Raw genomic sequence first — 20,130 nt, 5'->3', positions numbered from 1 at the left:
TGCTTGACAATTGCCTTGGTTAAAATTTTAATGTGTAGAAAATAAAATATAGATAATATATGATATTTATAAATACAGATAAGGGGGATGTAATGGTTCCTTTTTGTGAGCTCCCAACCATGGGAGATGTATACAGATATGAACTTTCTTATCCATGATTATGTTGTTAGCTTTGATTATTAAATATAATTATACCCTCTTTGATCTGCATGTCTATTAAATGGACCCTAAACTTGATATGGCATTCGGAGTGGGATGAGAGCAAAACTAGATTAAAAGCCTAGGGAAACAGCCCACAGAACAGGGACAGAAAAGCAGACATTGATGAACACTCAGGAATAAAAGAGATACCATTGTGAGCAGCCATATCCAAGGTCTTAGGTTGTCCCAGCAATGTATTATACTTTGTCATATCAAAGCTTTTTATTCTACTGTGTACTTTAGACAGCACTGAAATGATAAAGCAGCTAATTAAGATAAATCTAATAATTAAATGAGGAATGCACTTGATCACTAAGACAGCAATCTGAAAGGATTTTGAAATTCTAGAGGGTTATGAACTCACAAACTCACTTATAAAAATAACTGTATTCTTAAATGTCATAATACCCCCTTTCACTTTCATATTTATTTGTTTACTCACCATTTCCAGTGCTCTTAATTCCTTTGTATAGATCTAATATCCACCTGGTATCATTTTCCTTCCACATGAAGAATTTCTCTTAACATTTAAGATAGAGCAATTTTACTGGTGATGACATATCTTAGACTTCTCTTTTGTGAAATTTTCTTTGTTTTATCTTCATTTTTGAAGGGTAATTTTGCTAGAGAAAGAATTCTAGGATGACTTCAGTACCTTAAAGATATCATTCCACTCTTCTGGCTTGCAGCGTTTCTGATGACAAGTCTGCAGTAATTCTTATCTTTGATTCTCAGTACATAATGTGTGCTTTTTTTCTCCAGCTGCAATAAAATTTTTCTCTTCATCACCTGTGATGATGAAAATGTGATTATAATGTGTCTTGGTTTGGTTTTCTTTGTGCTTTTCCTGCTTGAGCTTCATGTTGCTTCTTGGATCTTTGTATTTATAGTTTTCATCAAATTTAGGAGAAAAGTTTCAATTATTATTTTTTCTTCAAACATTTTTTCTGTCATCCTTCTTCTCCTCCCCTTCAGGGACTCCAGTTACATGAATGTCACACTACTTGATATTGCCCCATCGTGTGGCAGCCATGGAGGTGCACTGTTTGGATCTCCCATCAGGAAAAAATTTGGCATTCAGCTGTAGGAGTGCAATTAGCTGTCAGCCTTTAGCTATTAATGCCTTCAGAATCTGCATTGGGTTTTAAGCCAAACCTATGCTCTTCCTAAGCAGCCCTCAGTCTGGCCAATTCTGCCCAACATGGAATTCCTCTAACTAATGGATAGTCTTTAACCTAAAGTATCCATTGAGTTGGCTGACTTTGTCAGTGGTGCATGGAAGTCTGAGGCTTTCTATACCCAATCCTGCTTCCACTCACCAACCTTTTCTTTCACCAGTATCAGATCTGCATTATGGTGTGAAAGCTTTTCTTACTCAATCTTGCTCCATCCCCCAGGCATTACTGTCCAATAAACCTCTTGTACTCCAAATTCCATCTCAGCATCTTCTCCCCAGAAAACTCAAATGACAGATTTAGTACCAGAAGTAGTTTCAAGAAAGTAGGCATTAAGATGGCATCTTTGGGCCTCCCTGGTGGCGCAGTGGTTGAGAGTCCGCCTGCCGATGCAGGGGATACGGGTTCGTGCCCCGGTCTGGGAGGATCCCATATGCCGCGGAGCGGCTGGGCCCGTGAGCCATGGCTGCTGAGCCTGCGCATCCGGAGCCTGTGCTCCGCAACGGGAGAGGCCACAACAGTGAGAGGCCCGCGTACCACAAAAAAAAAAAAAAAAAAAAAAAAGATGGCATCTTTGAACCAGATTACTCACCACCCAGTTGACAATAAGGACTCCATCCTTGGGGTATTTGAGGCATGAATCATCCCTGGTACAAAGTGGTGACCCAATTGCTAATCTCCTGCAGTGGGAGAGAAGAAAAAGTTGAAGACCAAACTCAGGATTTAATACAGTTGCTGAAACGCAAAACTAATTTTTTTTTTTTTTTTTGGCCACGCTGCGTGGCTTGTGGGATCTTAGTTCCCTGACCAGGGATCAAACCCAGGCCCACAGCAGTGAAAGCACTGAGTCCTAACCACTGGACCTCCAGGGAATTCCCTGCAAAGATAATTTAATGCTAAACCAAGACAGGTCTGTCATACCAAGGTCAGAGTCCTAGTTCAAAAAACCTGAGACCCTGACAGATGGGATGAGAACATCTGGGGATGAATGGTGGTAAAACCATCATTAATGGTGAATGACACCAATTATTTGGCTTCCCAGACTCCTCTGAACCCTCAGAGTCTGCAGAGTTAACCCCTGTCATTAAGAAATAGCATTCTGCCTGCGTGGGAAGACACTGCAGAGGCCTCTCCCCTTCAAAGCAACAGAAATACCCCTCAGGATATGCCCCTACCTTCTGTCCTGGTTGCTAGGCCAATAACTAAAGTTAAGTTGCAGCTTAAATCAGCTATAAATGTGCTAGGCCTGCTGAGGGAGGTAAGAATACATCCTGAAAGAGTCTGAAGAATTAGGCACCATGTACTTGCAGGAGCTGAGGAAATACCATGGAACTAGATTTTGAGAATACTTGAGCAAAGAAGCCAGAATATAAGATTGGATAAGGAATAATTTATTAACTTAAGGGTGCTTCTCAGGATACATAATTTAATACTCTGGCAATGACCCTAGGAGATAATGCAAACTCATTGAGTGGCTCCTGGAAGACTAGAAAAAGTGATGACCTTCACTGATTGAGGGTGAAATGCCTAAATTGCTATGGCAGATAGTAGAGGAGAGAATTAAAAGGCTCAGGGAAGTGAGCATACTGGAGTGGATATATTATGTGAGGGCAGAAGACCCACCAGAGAATTATGTCCCAAAGGACAAGTGTGATCACCAAGGCCATTAGAAATGCACTGGTAAGAAGGGAGCAAATATCACTAAGAAGTTCACTGGTAGCCCAGTTCTGCTGGCCAGGGCTAATGGTAGCTAGGGCTAATAGTCTAAAACGTGGGACGTTGATAGCAGCACTTACATATCAGAAGCCAGGGGCGTCTCAATTATCATAACAAGATTAGGATACCAATCAAGGGGGCTCACAGAGTTGTGGATAAGGCTAAGAGAATATGGCAACAATTGAGGCAGAGTATGGGCCAATAATGGTGCTGCTTTATATATATATACATATATATCCCTTCCTGCTTCCAGTGTGCTTTTTCCCTATTAGTGGATTAGGGAAACCCAGTGACAATCACTCTCCTCTGAGTTTCTCAGCCACCTAGCAGGTCACTTTTTGAAGACCAGTTCTGGTCTGTGGCATCTTCCACTGAGCTTTTCTGCAGCACCCCCAGGCCAGGTTCTGCTAACTGACTTTATCCCACCAGTTCTCACCAATGAATTTCTCTCAGCCACCCAGTAGGCTCTAGCTTGGCCACACCCTCTATGAGTTTGTCTGCCACTCGGTGAGGAAACTTCCTGTGGACCAGCTCAAGGCTGCCAGCACCTTCCAGTGAGTTTCTTTAACTCTTAGCAGGAGTAGACCAGCTCTAGCTGACCAGCACCCTCTAATGAGTTTCACAGCCACTGAATTGACTATTCCCACAAACCAGCTCAGTCAGGTCTGCACCTTCTAGAAAATTTCTTCACTATCAGCAGCCTGAATGTCCCTGTGGCAGCTACAACCTCTTCAACAAGGCCTGAATCTCAGACTAGGGTTTGGTGAGCCCTATTCTAAGTGCTTAGTTTCTTCCGTGCTTATTCTCACTTGTCATTTCTGCATTCCTTAATATCCAACTTTCACCTTCTAATAGTTAACCAACTTTTACTAGTTGATAATTTTAACGGTATTATTGAGATATAATTAACATACTATAAAATTCACCCACTTAAAACTATACAGTTCAGTGGATTTGACTATATTCAGAGTTGCACAACCATTACCACAATCTGCTTAGAATCTACTCACATCAAAAAGAAACTCCATACCTATAAGCAGACACTCTCCACTCTCCCCAAGCTCCCATCCTAGTCAACCACTGATCTAGTTTGTCTCTATAGACTTGCATATTTGACATTTCATATGAATCGGATCATACAATATGTGGTCCTTTGTGACTGCCTTCTTTCACTTAGCCTACTGTTTTCAATGTTCATCTATGTTATAGTATCAGTACTCCATTTCTTTTCATTGCTGAATAATATATTATACAGATATACCATATTTTGTTTATTCATTCATCAATTGATGGACATTTGAGTTGTTTCCACTTTTTGGCTATTATGGATACTACTACCATAAAAAATTTTGTACAAGTTTTTGAGTGGATGTATGTATGTTCTTCATTTCTTTTGGGTATATATCTAAAAGTGGAATTTCTGCATCATATGGCAAATATACTTAACAGTTTGAGAAACACCCAACTGTTTCCCAAAGTGACTACACCATTTTACATCCTAACAATGTATGAGTTTCTGTTTCTCTATATACTCATCAACCGTTGTTATTGTCTTTTCAACTGTAACCACCCTAAAGGGTGTGAAGTAATATCTCATTGTGCTTTGGATTTGTATTTCCCTAATGACTAAAAATGTTAACCATCTTTTCATGTTGTTATTAGCTATTTGTATAACTTCTTTGCAGAAATGTCTATTCAAATCCTTTGACAATTTTTCTTTTTTTGGGGGGGGGGGCTGGCGCACGGCTTGTGGGATCTTAGTTCTCCAACCAGAGATCGAACCTGGGGCCTTGGCAGTGAAAGCGCAGAGTCCTAACCACTGGACTGCCAGGGAATTCCCTCCTTTGACCATTTTTTAATTGTCTTTTTATTATTGAGTTGTAATCATTTATGTGTATCCTGGGTACAATTCCCACATTAGATATATGATTTGAAAGTGTTTTCTCCCATTTTGTGGATTGTCTTGAGTTCTTTGAAACACAAATGTTTTCAATTTAATGAATTTCAACTTATCTGTTTCTAATATTTTAATCATTTTATCTCTAACATGTAGGTCATTGATCCATTTTGAGTTATCTTTTATACATGGTATGAGGGAGTATCTACTAAATACATTCTCTTGCATGTGGATATCCAGCTGTCCTAGCAGTATATGTTAAAAGACTATTCTTTCCATGTTGAATTGTCTTGACATTCTGGTCAAAAATCAATTGATCATTAATGTTTGGGTTTATTTCTGGACTCTCAATTCTATTCCATCAATCTATATGTCTATTCTTACATCAGTACTACATTGTCTTGATTACAGTAGCTTTGTGGTAAGTTTTGAAATGGGGAAGTGTGAGTTTTCCAATGTTATTCTTCTTTTCAAAATTGTTTTGGCTGGTACTTCCCTGGTGGTGCAGTGGTTAAGAATCTGTCTGCCAATGCAGGGGACAAGGGTTTGAGCCCTGGTCCGGGAAGATCCCACATACCACATAGCAACTAAGCCCAGGTGCCACAACTACTGAAACCCACGTACCTAGAGCCCGTGCTCCACAACAAAGAGAAGCCACTGCAATGAGAAGACCTCACACTGCGATGAAGAGTAGCTCCTGCTTGCTGCAACTAGAGAAAGCCTGCGCACAGCAACAAAGACCCACACAGCCAAAAACAAGTAAATTAATTAATTTAAAAAATTGTTTTGGCTATTCTGTATCTTGTTTCTATATGAATTTTAGAATCAGCTTGTCAATTTCTGGCAAAAAGGCAGCTGGAATTTTGACAGGGCTTGTATCAAATCTGTGAATCAACTTGGGTAGTACTGCCATCTTAATGAGAAATGCACAAACATGTCATGTTTCTACACTTATTTAGGTCTTCTTTAATTTCTTTCAACAATGATTTGTAGTTTCAGTGTAAAAGTCTTGCATTTCTTCTGTTAAATTTATTCCTAAGCATTTTATTCCCTTAGATGCCAAGTGGAATTTTTTTCTTAATTTCACTTTGATTGCTCACTGCTATAGAAATAGAATTGATTTTTCTATTGATCTTGTATTCTGCACCTTTGCTGATCTCTTTTATTGGTTATGAGGTTTTTTTTAATGGATTCCTTAGGATTTTCCACACATAAGATCATGTCATCTAAAAATAGAGATATTTTAATTCTTCCTTTCCCATTTGGATGCCTAACTGCCACCAGTACAATGTTTAACAGACGCAGTGACAGTGGACGTCCTTTCTTGTTCTTGATCTTAAAGAGAAAGTTGTCAGCCTTTCACTCTTAAGTTTGATGTCAGCAGAGTCCTATAAATAAAAAACCTCATTCCTGGTATCAGAGGGAAACAGAACAGACTTCATTCATAGAGAATTGTAATTATTTGTTTTGACTACTCTGGTGACTTACTGGAAGATTGGCTTTTGCCTGACATGAAGCTGGCAGACAGCTACAGCTGCTGTCTAGGGGCCATGTTGAAAACATTGACAGGTAGATGTTTTAATCGCTGCTGTCTGATCCGATAGATAAAATTTGAGGCGATTTGGTTAGGGTTCTCCCTAACCAAAAAGCTAGGGAGGAAAGTAATAGGGCTTTGTAAAGCTTTAACATACTCCTGGGAATCTAGAAGGTCACACACATGCTCACGACTGTGTGTGTACACTAAGGAAAGACCTGAGAATGCCATAAGCTCTCTTATCTGGCTGACCTGGAGGCTCTGCTGAAGTAAGAAGTGAAGGCTAAGGCAGAGCTGTAAACTGCCTGGCTAAGTGTGGCAGGGTCACCACAAAAACACACATAGTATCCCTTGGCAAACATTGACTTTTTCATTCCAAGTATATAAGGAATTCTCTGTCCAATCATTACCTGACCATTAAGCTAACATTACAGAGACTTTATTGGTGACACATAACAAAGAATAAAGACTTTACAAACTTAGTTCAAAAAAGTTACTAGACAAATACAACAAGCAAAAATGACAACAAACGCTGGAGGGTGTGTGTGGGGAGGTGGAGAACCTGATTTTCAGAGTTGCCACATTATAATATTTTAAATGTCCTATTTACAACAAAAAAACTGCAAGGCATGTAAAGAAAGAGGAAAGTATTGCCCAGACACACAGAAAAGCAATCAATAAAAATCCTGAAAAAGCCCAGGCACTGGATTTTCTAAACAAAGATTTTAATTTAGCTATTTTAAATATGTTCAAAGAGCTGAAAGAAACTATGTTTAAAGAACGAAAAAAAAGTAAGACAATGATGTCTCAACCAAATAAAGAATATAAATAAATAGACAGAATTTATGAAAAGAATTTTTAATTCTAGAACTTTCAATTATAGAGTTGAAAAGTAAAAAAACTGAAATTAAAAATTCACTAGAGGAGCTCAGCAACAGATTTGAACAGGCAGAAGAAGGAATCCATGAACTTAAAGATAAGTCAATTGATATTGCCCATGTTGAGAAACAGAAAGACAAAAAATGAAGAGAAATGGACAGAGCCTGAGAGATCTGTGGGACACTATCAAGCATAACAGCGTATTAAAAAGTGAGTCTCAGAAGGAGAGAAGAAAAAGCATCAGAAAGAATATCTGAAGAAATACAAACTTCCCAAATTTGGTGAAAAACATTATTCTATCAACCCACAAAGCTTCAAGAACTTCAAGTAGGATAAACTTAAAATGTGCACACAAGGCATATCATAATCAAGCTATTGAAAGACAGAGAATCTTGAAAGCAGCAAGAGAGAAGTGACTCATCACATACAAAAGGTTCTCAGTAAGATTAACAGCTGATTTCTCATCAGAAACCATGGAAGCCAGATGGCAGTGAGATGACATAGTCAAAGTTCTGCATAGAAAAAACTGCCAACCAAGAATTCTATATTCAGCAAAACCAACCTTCAAAAAGGAAAGAAAAATTAACACATTTTCAGATAAACATTGCTAGCAGAACTGTTCTACAAAAAAAGTCCTTCAAGTTTAAAGGACACTACATAGTAATGCAATTCCACACAAAGAAATACACAACTGATAAATGTAAATACAAACACCAGCATAGGTAAATATAAAAGACAAAAAATACATACATTTTACTTGTAACTTTTCCTCCCTCTTATTTAAAAGAAAAATGCATAAAGCAATAATTATAAATCTACACTGATGGGCACACAATTTATAAAGCTATATAATCTGTGACAATAACAGCACAGGGGGGTGGAGAGATGAAGTTATACAGAGCAAAGTTTTTATTATTGAAATTAAATTGGTATTAATCCAAACTAGGTGAAATAGATAAGCTTTACAATATCTTCTTCTAATAAAAACTCGATATATCTTTTGGTGATGACACCAAAGAAGAAGTCTAAGAAGGCTTTGACTAAACAAGGGTCATAAATATTTACTTCTATATTTTCTACTACAAGATTTATAGTTTTTCTTATATTTAGGTTTATACTCCATTTTGAGTTAATTTTTGTGTATGTGGTGTGAGGAAGACTGTTTTTCTTTTTTTGGTCTGTACTTCATATTTCACAATTTCTATCTATCTTCAGGTTTGCTGATTCTTCTGCCAGTTCAAATCTACTGTTGAGCCTCTCTAGTAAATTTTTCACCTTGGTTATTGTACTTTTCAACTCAAGAATTTTCATTTCGTTCTTTTTTTGTAATTTCTATCTTAATATTTTCCATTTGATGAGACATTGTCAGTATACTTTAATTCTTTAAATCTGGTTTCCTTTAGGTCTTTGAACCTATCTATAATAGCTGCTTAACATTTATCCTACATCTGGTACCCCTCAAAGGAAGTTCCTATTGCCTTTTTCCCTCATATGTCGCACTTTGCTGTTTCTTTGAATGTCTAATTTTATGTTGAAGGCTGGACATTTTAGGTAACATATTGTAGGATCTCTGCATACTCCTCGCCCACTCTGGACTTGTTTTTAGTAATTTGGCTAAACTAATTCACCAAGTCTTTTTCCCCTCACAGTATGCAGCCTCTGTTGTCACTGCTCAACTTATTTCCCCCTCATTTTTATCTTTAAGCCTGACTTCCTAGGGCTTGCTTTTAAGTCAGCACCACCTAGCAACCAGCCAGATTGATCAGAGGTTGTGCTTAAGCTCCCTGAATCAGTAAGAGATTTACACCCTTTACCATTGGATCTGTGACTTGGAGGCTGCTTTCACTGCTCAGGGAGTTTACAAGACTTGCCCTACTTTCAGCAAGGGTTGCTCCTATGTGGTTGCAGCCTTGAGCATGCACACATTCTTTCTGATTACAAGGGGCGTCTGCAGTTTTATCCAGACTTTCTCTCTCTCTCCCTCCCTCTCTCTCATCTTTAAGCTTCTCAGTGATATCCAGTGGTATCACCAGCAACTGTTAGCCTTCAGTAACTGCTAAATGACTGCTCTATTGTTCTCAACAATACTATAGGGTATAAATTGCTCCAGTCTGATCCAGATAAAGTCAGGCCCCTTGTAACAGCATGTTTACCAAATCTTTGAAGCTCACTCCAACCCTCCCCTGAACAGGACCCCTGTGCCTCTGTGCTATGGAGCAGGTTGTGGGGTGGGGGAATGTTGGGAAACTGGGTCTACATTGAATGCTCCCTGAATACTCCCTGTGGAACAGCTGTGTTGGTGGCTGCAGACGGCATAGGAGACTAGAATGTGCCAAGGTTCACCAGCTGCTGAATGTACATACAATAGCTCTTCTGCCCCAAGAAAGCTGGGAGAGATGTATGCTGCCACATGACTGCCAATCCAACCAGAGCAGGTTAACTCTCTTATAACAGAGCTGTGAGGGAAAGGGGGACTGCACAGTTCTGTAGCTGCCCTGTCCTGATTTTTATATTGCATGAATTAGGAATGGGGCAATGGGCACCACTACCCAGCTGCCACCACCTAATTCAATACAAGTCTTCTGTGGGGCAAAGGCATGGAAAATGAGATCTTCCGAACAGCAGTATATTTAATCTTACACCCAGAAACACTGTATTTCTCCCTGTTAGGTTCTGTGGTTTTTCTTTTGGAAGCTTCACACAATTTTTACTTTGTGGCTCTTATTATAAATGGGTCTTCTTTTATTGCCTCCCAAATGATTACTCTTAAGTGTTCAGAAAACTATTTCTCAACGTACTCTCTTGGATTTTCAAAATATTGAAATAAAGTCATTTGCAAATAGTATTTTGGTCTCTCTCCAAGTTTTCATTTTGCTTTCCTACAATAACTTATGAAATAATTGATGACAGTAGGCAACTATGTTTCACTAGTTAATTGAAAGAGGCAATTTGAGTTGCAACCTGAATATAACCTTCACTTTTGGTTGAAGGACTCTAAAGTATTAAGGAAGAATTCTTCTTTTAACATATTAAAAATGTCTCTACTAGGCATTAGTATTTTTTATAAGTACATTCTTGGCATTGACTAAAATCATGATTTTCAAAATTGATGATTAACAGAAGCCATTTTAGACAGAGAAATAGTCAAAAAATAATTCAAATAAGATTATCAAACACCTCTTCCAAGATATTGGCTACTTCTTGTCTAGTTATTAAAGGAAGCATACTTAAAGCAATAAACACCCAAATCAACCAAGCTGATCTTATTTCAGCTCTCCATTATAGGGAAATTCTTTTGCAAATACTGCACTCTTAACTAACATCCCCCAGCAAGTTTTACCAGGTGAGATCCCCAAGGCACTTTGCTGAAAACAAAGATCATAACAAATTGCTGTGACAAGGAACAGAGCCAACACCTCAACGCAAATGGGACATATCCTAAGTAAGCAGATGTCAATGGTGAAAAGGAATCTTACTAAAAAGAAAAAATCTGAAGTGAGTTGCATGGAATCAATACAACATTCTGTTTTCAGCTAACCTCCATTTCCCCCCATCCTGAAGAATTCCTATTACTTTTTCTCACCAGTGATTTCAAGTCACTAAAAGAACTAGTATCTATTTCTCATCTAATCTGGACATAAATTCTCACAGCAACTGATCTCATTTTTAATCCCTCCATAAACTGCATTACCATTAGCAAAGACCTATCTACTTCACCCACTAATTATTTTCATTACCTTTACATTCACTTCACTTTTAAACAAATACATCTACCTTGGTTAACTGTATATACATACATTTTAGTTTTTATACTTTGTAACTTTTATATAGCTGGTGTATATCACAAAAAAAACTATATCAAACTTGTTTTGAATAAAAATCTCAATCTAAAAACCGATCTTTGAGAGAAAGCAAGGGTTGGTAAACCATTTGATGGGCCAAATTTGGCCCACTGACAGGTTTTTTTTTTAACAACGTTTTATTAAAATACAGGCAAACTCATTCATGTGTTGTCTATGGCTGCTTCTGCATTATGACAAAGTAGTTAATGACAGAGACTAATGGCCTACAAAGCCTAAGTTATTTGTCTGACCCTTTACTGAAATACCTGACTCCTTAATGAAAACAAAAATTTTTATAAAAAACTATTAGAATTCAATCTGTGCTGAATGCTTAGTATTGAAATTATATTTCAATTATATTTCAAACTCTGAAAGTTGAACTATTATTTTAAGTGAATGACAAATAGTGAGGCCCATTTCAATGCAGAAGGACAAATAGGAAAAAATGAAAATCTCCTGACCCAGAAGTTGGATTGCAAAAATAACACTAACTCTTCCAGTTGTAATAAGAACTTCAAACTAATTAATATCATATTTTGGAAAGCCATCTTTAGCTAACTTTCAGCCAGAAGGAAAGAAAGGATAGAGGGTTTTATTTTCAGATTTTCTGCTCTGGCAATAAAGAGGCTCCAAGCAGGCTTTCCTCCTTCAGAATAACCTAGTTTAAAAACAAAACAAAACAAAAAAACTCATAAAAGGTATCAACTAGAGTATCTGGGGCATGAAGCTTTTTAAAATAGCTTTTAAAACCTTAAGGCAAAAAGTATGTGTCTTGACATTAGATTTTTTTTTTTTTACTGGTATGGCTATTCTGAAATGTATTTTTATAGTGCTGCAAACATTGGCAAGACAGTTCCTTCTCTCTCCTCTATTTACAGAAGCTGATGCATCATAATAGATCTAACCATAACAGAGCAACATTTCAGTTTTACTGCCGTTAGGGTACTGAAGAACATAAGCTTCTCTGTGGCTTTTCTTGCCAGCATAGTTAAATTATAATATATGTTACCCTTCTCAAACAAAATCTCAAAATTTCACCTATAATTATGGGGGAAAAAAATCCCAAACTTCATTTTGCATTCACTAGCATTAAAAAAAAAAAAAAAAAAAAAGCTTTGAAAACTAAGTATTTCCCACTAGAATAAAATTCCCATTTGACTTCAGCATAGTAAAAAAAATTATGTAAACACAAACTTAAGATAAATTTAATTGAAGACATTCGTTACAGAAATTAACAATGCTTACCATTCTTTAAACACCATATACATTATTAATATATACCGTATATTTCCAATCAACTCTGTTCTTAGGCTCAATTTAAGAACACAATTGTAACAGGTTTTATACAAAAAATACTTCACTTCTAAGAAAGTAGACAAACTGCACAAAAACAGTACATGTATAATGTGCATAGCAAGATAGCTTGAAGCATCTATGTATGGCTTTCTTTAAAATAAAATTATTGGGGGAGTGGGCCCATTTGGGACCTAATGTTACAGTTGACGTATGTAAACTGTTTCACATCTTTTAGGCACTTGCTAACAATAGTGTTCAATCCCTGAAAACTGAATTTATCAAAAAAAAGAAATTGTACATCTGAAATAAAAACCAAAAAAATAACATGGGTAAAGTCTTATATATTCCTTTTAAATTAAATGACAAGTTTTATTAGTGCATGCACAGAACTAAATTGAAAGAAAATAAACTTTTTATGTCAAAAACTTTCTGTGCAAAATTTACATAACTGAAAGGTACAAAAATATGTACAGGTTTTAAATTCTTTGTTATATACAGAAAAGGAGCCCTGAAGTTTTCAATCAATGAAAATGTCGTAACACTAGTAGTAACAATGTAACAAAAATTATATAGTATGTAATTTTTTAATACAAGAACTCCATTGTCCAATGGTCCAACAAAATTTGATCCAAACTTACAAAGTGGGAAGTTTAAATTGATGATTCTGTTGTCATGAAAATATTCATTTTAAAACTCTACCTGTTGGGCATATCCCTTCGGAATCTGTCCTGAAGTGTTATGCACTGTCACTGAGTCCACTATTAATGCTTCTTCAATTTCCAACTGCAAACAATCAGTAATCTGCTTTGGGTTGTCAGTCATACTGAGAAGTTGCTAACAAAAATGGTTTGTCCCAATGTGGACATGTTCAGACACTAATAATAAACACAAAAGTATGATTTGCTTTGCTAATCTTACTTCAAAATATTGTTTCTGAAGAATAATTTTTAATTTTCAAGAAAAGCCATTCCCTTGGAAGTGCTTCTATGTTTCACTTTTTTTTAAAGGGATGGCAACCAAGAAAAAAATTGGCTACTTGGTTTACGAGGGGACAAACAATTTAAATCAAATAAACATAGTTCTGTGCAACGGAATCACTGGGGAATATAACCAAATTCAGAAAAATGTTCAAGTTCTTTAAATGAACTTCAAACTAGACAAAGAGAGTTTAATTCTTCTCTCGAGATTGCCCATCTACTGCAACGCTTGAGAGCCATTTAGAAAAAGAAAATCACCTTGGAAGGGTGTTCCAGTCAATGACATGTAACACAGTTTACAAGGAAAAAAGATCTGCTTGTCAAAAACTCTTATCAACCATCATATGAGGTGTAACTGTAGTGAGTTAAATGTACCCTCAAAGGAGCTTAACTACCTTCAAAAGAACTACATTTTGCATATGTAGAGTAAGTTCTTTACCCAAGTTCTCTTAGAGTATCTTCACAAATGATGAGAAACTCCTTCAGTTCCATAATGAAAGAGCTCTCAACCTCTTCAGGGGAGCTACAGTTATCAGAATCATAAGGCTGGTGGAAGAAGAGAGGGAATGGGGCTGTCAGCTGTTACCCTCTACTAAGAGTCACTAAACTCGGAAAACTGTTTTATCAAAATTTTTAGCCCTAACTTCCCGAGAACACATTTTAAAAAATTAAATCAAGGTGTATCTGTGCTGATTAGTTTCTTTCAAAACTTACATGTGCACTGACAGCATTTTCAAATATCACACTAAAACTTTTGCTCTTCCATGGAAATACAGCTAACTTTTAAATGTTTAACTCCAGGTACTATATTGAAGTAAAAAATGTCTGCATTAGTAATTCAACCCACTATTTTCTTCTAAGGTACTTTCACTTTTCTTTTCCTTGGTAATTACAGTAAATTATTGTAACATGTTCCAATCACGAGTAGCTTCCATTAAATGTCTCTGACCATGACCAGCCCAAGCATCCTGATTGTCAAATACTCTACCACAAAACCAACAGCTAAATTTAGCCTTCAGAACATTTTCAGAGGTAGTTTTCACAATCTGGTAATTGTTTTTGCTTGTCTTTTTGAGAGTTAATTTTAGCACAAATCTTTCTTTCACAGAACTAATAGGTTTAAATGTTTTGTGCCTCTTGGGAAAATCATCGTAAGTTGTTTTAGAAGGGCTATAACAAACTGGTTTCAGTAAAGCACTGATAGTTCTTTTTGACAATGAAACCTTAAGTACACGTCCATTAAATTTAGCAATAGTTTTCATTACACTTACTACTTCTGGGGCATCTGCATCAGGATGATTCAAAACTACAACTGGTTGGTTTCTCCTAGGACATTTCACAAGCTGTTTGGAACTGAAGGGGAAAAGCTGCAAAGTTCTGACTGAATCTTTTGAAAGCCTAGGTCTGCTGAATCCGAATGATTCATGGACATCTTCAGGCTTTGCTTTTTCTTTACACTTTCTGTGTAATGCTTTTTTTCTTGGAGGTTCTTGGTAACTATCCCTACACTTGCGTTTACAGTTTCTGTTTCTAGATACAAAGGAAGTTTCAGAATCTTTACTTCTTTCATGAGTTTTTATTCTTGAACATTTCTTTTTCGAAGTCTTTTTCTTATTGAAGTTTCTCTCAATTGTACAATTTGTTTTACACCTTAACACCCTGGCCTCTGAATGGTCAGTGATACCTATTGGTTTCTCAGAAGATTCTGGGCATGTTGCAGTAGAAGTTATCACAATTTCATTTGCTGGCATCATATCATCTAGTAATAAGGGTAAGGCATCTCTAGAAGATTCTGGCTCTTTCTGCTCTCCTCCTATAGTCTGATTAAATGGTACATTGTCTTTCTGCAATGAGGATGCAGAGTTGCTTACTGACAGATTATTAGCAGCAGTCACATTTAAAACAGGGTTAAAAATTTTCAGCAATATTTTTTGTGGTGTTCCTTCAGGTTTCTTTGGCTGTATATTTTTATAATAAGTACTATTCTGGACTAATTTAGACTTAAGCAGCTCAGTCTTATTTGGCATCACACACTTTAAAAAAACAGCTTGTTTGCCATCAGGCAAAAGGGTGTAAAGAGGTGGTTTTGGAAAAATCTTGTTCTGCTGTTTTACTGAATCCGAGATGTTCAACTTAGTGCCCTGATGCTCAGATATTATATTAGGAGCAGGAACACCTTTCACTGAAGAACTTGCTGGCGTTTTAATAATGTAAGGGCCTTTTAATGACAAAGTATTTTCTGAGCTACCTTTCATGCTCAAACAGCTGCCAATGCTGGAACAAAGTGCAGGGGTTAGACAATTACTGTTTGGTTCTACTTTTAAAAAAGGTGTTCTGCAAGGCTCCTTACTTGTAGTTCCACAAGCTTGAGCATTCTCAGTTTTGACAGCAGAAACACCTTCAAGTTTCCCATTATTAAATGTTAAAATCATCCCAGGTTTCTTGTTTAAAAGGAGAGAGGCAGGGACACCTTGTGTATTAACCAATGGAAGTGGTCTTCCTGAAACATGTAATGCAGGCTTGTTAGCAATGTGCAATGGTACAAAAAAGCCTTTTGGAGTCTGAACAAAGACAGCTTTTTTTGGTTCTGAATTTACAAGTGGACTCTGCACATATACAGAACCTATATTTTGCGTAGTGGCTCGTAGTTTGTCTTTTACAAGCTGCTGTGTAATTATTGCATCTGACTGAGTCTTAAGTAATGTGCCAAAACCAGAAATTCTAGGGGTCTTCTCTGAATCTCTCACATCTTGTGACATTGACATTTGTTTTTCTTTTCCACTAAATTTTAAATTCAGATCATTTGTAGCCACATTAATCCCCATATTACCAGATGGAATTGGAAAGAAGCCTTTTACTTTCAAGTCTTTTGAAGATTCAACTATTTTGTCTTCTCCCTCATGTTTCTGAAATGACTGGTCACAATGAAGTGGCAGGTCTTTATCTGGAGTGTTACTAGAGTCTTGTTTTACATCAGGTTTTGCTTTTAATACATCTTGAAGTAACTGGTTTATTTCAGGTGGCAAAAGTTCTGATGCCTGTTGGCTCTGGAGAGAGAAAACAGATGTAATTCTAGGCATCATAGGTGACTCAACACTAGAAACATCATCCCATTTAGGCTTTTCAGTCATGCTCTCTAAATTCTGATTTTCATTAGTGTATAGGTTCTGTCCATCAATGTTTTGTCCTTTTTCTAAAGCACACTGTTCTTCAATTTCAGCTTGTGTTTTTAAAGTTCCATCTTTAGTATTTAAACGACTAATAGATGCTAACAGGCTATCTGGGTTTGAGCTCTCCTTCCTCACTAGTGATAAAACTGACTCACTTATTGGTTGTTGAACTACTGTCTTGCTTGATGAAGATTCTCTTTGAGGGTTTTCACACATTGCTGTCCCTGAAAACCTATGACGTTTATTAGAATTATTCACTTTTGAGTAATTATGAAAAGGCAATGATCCTTGGTTGGAAGAATCAACAGGTAACTCAGAGTTGACATAATTAATGCAATAGTTATGCATATCTCCACTGTTGTATGAATTTGGTTTGGTAGTACAGGTGACTTTATCTGGACTTTTAATGGCAGTACCTGATACCTCAGGGTGACACTGAGTAATATGACTTCCCCATAAGTCAACATTCTCTCTTGTTTCTACTTTTGTGGTCAAATTCACCGATGCTGTGATCAATTCTGATGTTATTGGCAAAGGAGAAACACTTTTTCCATCATCCACTGTTGGAAGCACATTACTTGTTTGAGATAGCAAAGCCATTTCTTTTTCTGAAGTTACCTTCCCTGAAAGTATAGGAGAAGAAGATGAAAATGGAGTAGCTGCTTTCATGTAAACTGTGTCATTTAACTCAGTTGTTACTCCTGTTAAAAATGCAGTAGTGCCCAAAGTCTGGGGCTGCAAAATTGCAGTACTGTCCCTTACGGCACCTGACTGTGAGCCTGGTGAATATAAATTCTGTTTATTGGTAGGCAACAGTTTTATTACAATATGTTGTTTTCCATCCACCATCTTAAAGCCCATAAACTTAGCACTGTAGTTAGCAGGAATTGTTATTCTATTATTTTTTACCATTAACACTGTAGGTCCTTGTACAGCAGTCTTCAAGAAACCTGAAGTAGAATTTGATCCCTCTTCAGCTCCATTACATTGCCCAGTGGACAGAAGAGTTGGCTTTTCTGACTCTGACTCAGCAGGTTTATCATTATTCTCACAGTATAGTCTTTCATCCTTTTCTTCATTTAAATGTTCCTGAACAAGATGGCTCTGGTCTTCAGATTTAGCCTGTGTTTTGTTCACTTTTTTAAGCACTTGAGTGTTTTTTTCTATACTTCTGTCACTTCCATTGTTGATTTTCTTACGTTTCCAGAATGTCTTCCTTGATGCACCTATTTTATATCTTTTCAATATTAGTTTAAGTCCTGCTGAAGTCTTTGCCATCCTTTTTTCATATTTGTCTTTTTCCAGTTTTTCTTTCGCATATAAATGTTCTTTGTGCAAAGTTATAACATGTCTTACAAGGTGCTCTCTCCTGGTAGCACCATAGCTACAATATTGACAAGTGAAGGGAAACGTACCAGAATGAATATGAAGGTGCTTCTGAAGCTCTCCTTTGGTTAAACATATATAATGGCATTTACCACATCTATAAAGGATTTCATTATGTCTATGTATGTGCTGAACAAATGTGCCAACATCCTGGGTGGAGAATTCACACTTTTCACATTGAAAATTACCATTTACACAATGTGTGGATGAAAAATGCTTTGTCAAGTCTAATAAAGTATATAAATTCTCATTGTTACAAATGTCACATTTTACTAAAGTAATTCGATGGGTTCGTCTGTGTTGTTTGAAGACCTGGAAGTCATTTGCTGAAAAACTGCACATTTCACAAGGATATGAAGGTAATTCACCACGGTGCCACATCTGGAAGTGTTTCTGCAAATCATTTGGGCTATACCGAGTACTATCTCGGCACTTCAAACAGTTGAAGTTGAGTATTTTTGCAGACATTTTTATACCTTCTTCTTCAACTCTCTCAGACTTACGGAGTAACATACACTCCTCTACACAGCTTACAGTCTTTATACCGATAGATTTTCTTGCAGTCTGTGGTTTATGCTGAAATAATTTTCTGTATTTGTCAACTTCATGTTTCAATAAGACCTCATTTGGAATATTTATCTTCGGCAAAACAATTTTCACATTTTTTAGTTCGTAATGAAAACTACTTTCTGAAATTTTTGGTTTAAGTACTGATCTGATAGTATCAACTATCTCATTTTTCACATCATAATCTCTTTTTAAAGTATTCTGTTTTTCATCAAAAAATAAATGTTTCTGTTCAGATGGCATGATTTAACCAAAAAAATCCCAATTTCTTTTTTTCCTGCAAACTCTTGAAGTTACTTGTAATTTGAACAGGAAACAATACTGTGCCGCAACATCTTCAAAATACCAGGATTTTTCCCACATTAACTCACCTAAAATCAAACAAAGAACTGAAATTTTCATCACAGAAGTATCAGTAAAATTCATATTTTAAGTTCATTTTGACACAAAGCAAGAATGTTGCTCAAACAAATAAAAGACATAAAAGACCTATTAAGTATTTTAAGAACAGCTTACCAAGAAGTAATAGTGTGAAGTAGAAATGACACTAATCTGGATCTCAGGAAATACAAGCTTTACTTCCAGCTCTGCTCTGTAACACTGGGCAAGGTTTGACTTCTCTGCACCTCAGTTTCCTCATCTAAAGAAAACCACAATTGGATAAGCACCTTTAAGCTCTAAGATTTTATATAAAGTTGATACTACAGTTTTTAAACAGGATTTTAAAAATCTCAACAAGAGAGCCCTATAAACTTAAGTTCCACTGACACACATGGTTCCAATTATACACATATACCATTAACTTTCTCAATTACTTAGTTGACCCTATAGCTATTATCTTGTGAGAATTTCAACAGACTTCTCTGCAGATTTTCTACTTCCCTAGTGCCTCAGGGATAATCTACGTTTAAAATAAAAGTTTCATTCACCTAAACAACAATAACAAAAAGACATTGCCTGCTGTCTCAAGTTAGCATTAATAATTGGTAAAAAAAGAAGGAATTAAAAGGAGTAACACATTTCCCTGGGGTACTCCTAAGTCTAGCTACTACTTCTGATTCCCTACCATTTTGGCTTTTTTTGTCCCTAGAACTAAGTCAGGTGGCAGCAAGGCAAGCCCTTGGCAGATTAGAATGTACCCATTACTAGCTGCCTCCATTAATTCAAACACTTACTGGTTTGTGTTACTCTAGACAAGTCTCAATCTCTGTGTTTTAGTTTCTTCATCTATAAAATGAAAAAAAAAAAATTAGTATTTCCCCTACCTCTTTCACAGGGTTGTTGTAAAGGTTAAATGAGGACACATAAGTAACAGAATCCTGTAAAGTGCTATATAAACTGTAGCTACTACCATTACTGTATGTGATTACCATGTATGAGACATTATGATTCAAGGTGCAGAGGAACAGAAAACAGTAGAGTTAAAAAGATGTGACAGGGGGCTTCCCTGGTGGCGCAGTGGTTGAGAGTCCGCCTGTCGATGCAGGGGA

General features: G+C 36.7%; 2 protein-coding genes across 2 annotated transcripts in view; one reads left to right on the top strand and one right to left on the bottom strand.

Annotated features, from left to right (window-relative positions):
- Window positions 1-1,010, top strand: part of BLNK (B cell linker) — a gene marked incomplete at its 5' end in the record, with an annotated part of 82,148 nt that extends 81,138 nt beyond the window's left edge. The window contains one exon of the mRNA XM_079717590.1: window positions 815-1,010. The remainder of the gene's footprint in view (window positions 1-814) is intronic.
- Window positions 1,011-14,416: 13,406 nt separating this feature from the next.
- On the bottom strand, window positions 14,417-18,883 carry ZNF518A (zinc finger protein 518A; the record flags this gene model as incomplete). Its single annotated transcript, XM_079711878.1, has 1 exon — window positions 14,417-18,883. The coding sequence occupies one exon, from the start codon at window positions 18,881-18,883 to the stop codon at window positions 14,417-14,419; it is 4,467 nt and encodes a 1,488-aa protein (XP_079568004.1).
- Window positions 18,884-20,130: the final 1,247 nt, after the last annotated feature.

Source organism: Hyperoodon ampullatus, assembly GCF_949752795.1.
Source record: "Hyperoodon ampullatus genome assembly, chromosome: 1".
Taxonomy (NCBI): domain Eukaryota; kingdom Metazoa; phylum Chordata; class Mammalia; order Artiodactyla; family Ziphiidae; genus Hyperoodon; species Hyperoodon ampullatus.
Note: the sequence above shows the minus strand (reverse complement) of the source record. Positions and strands in the feature narration are given on the sequence as shown.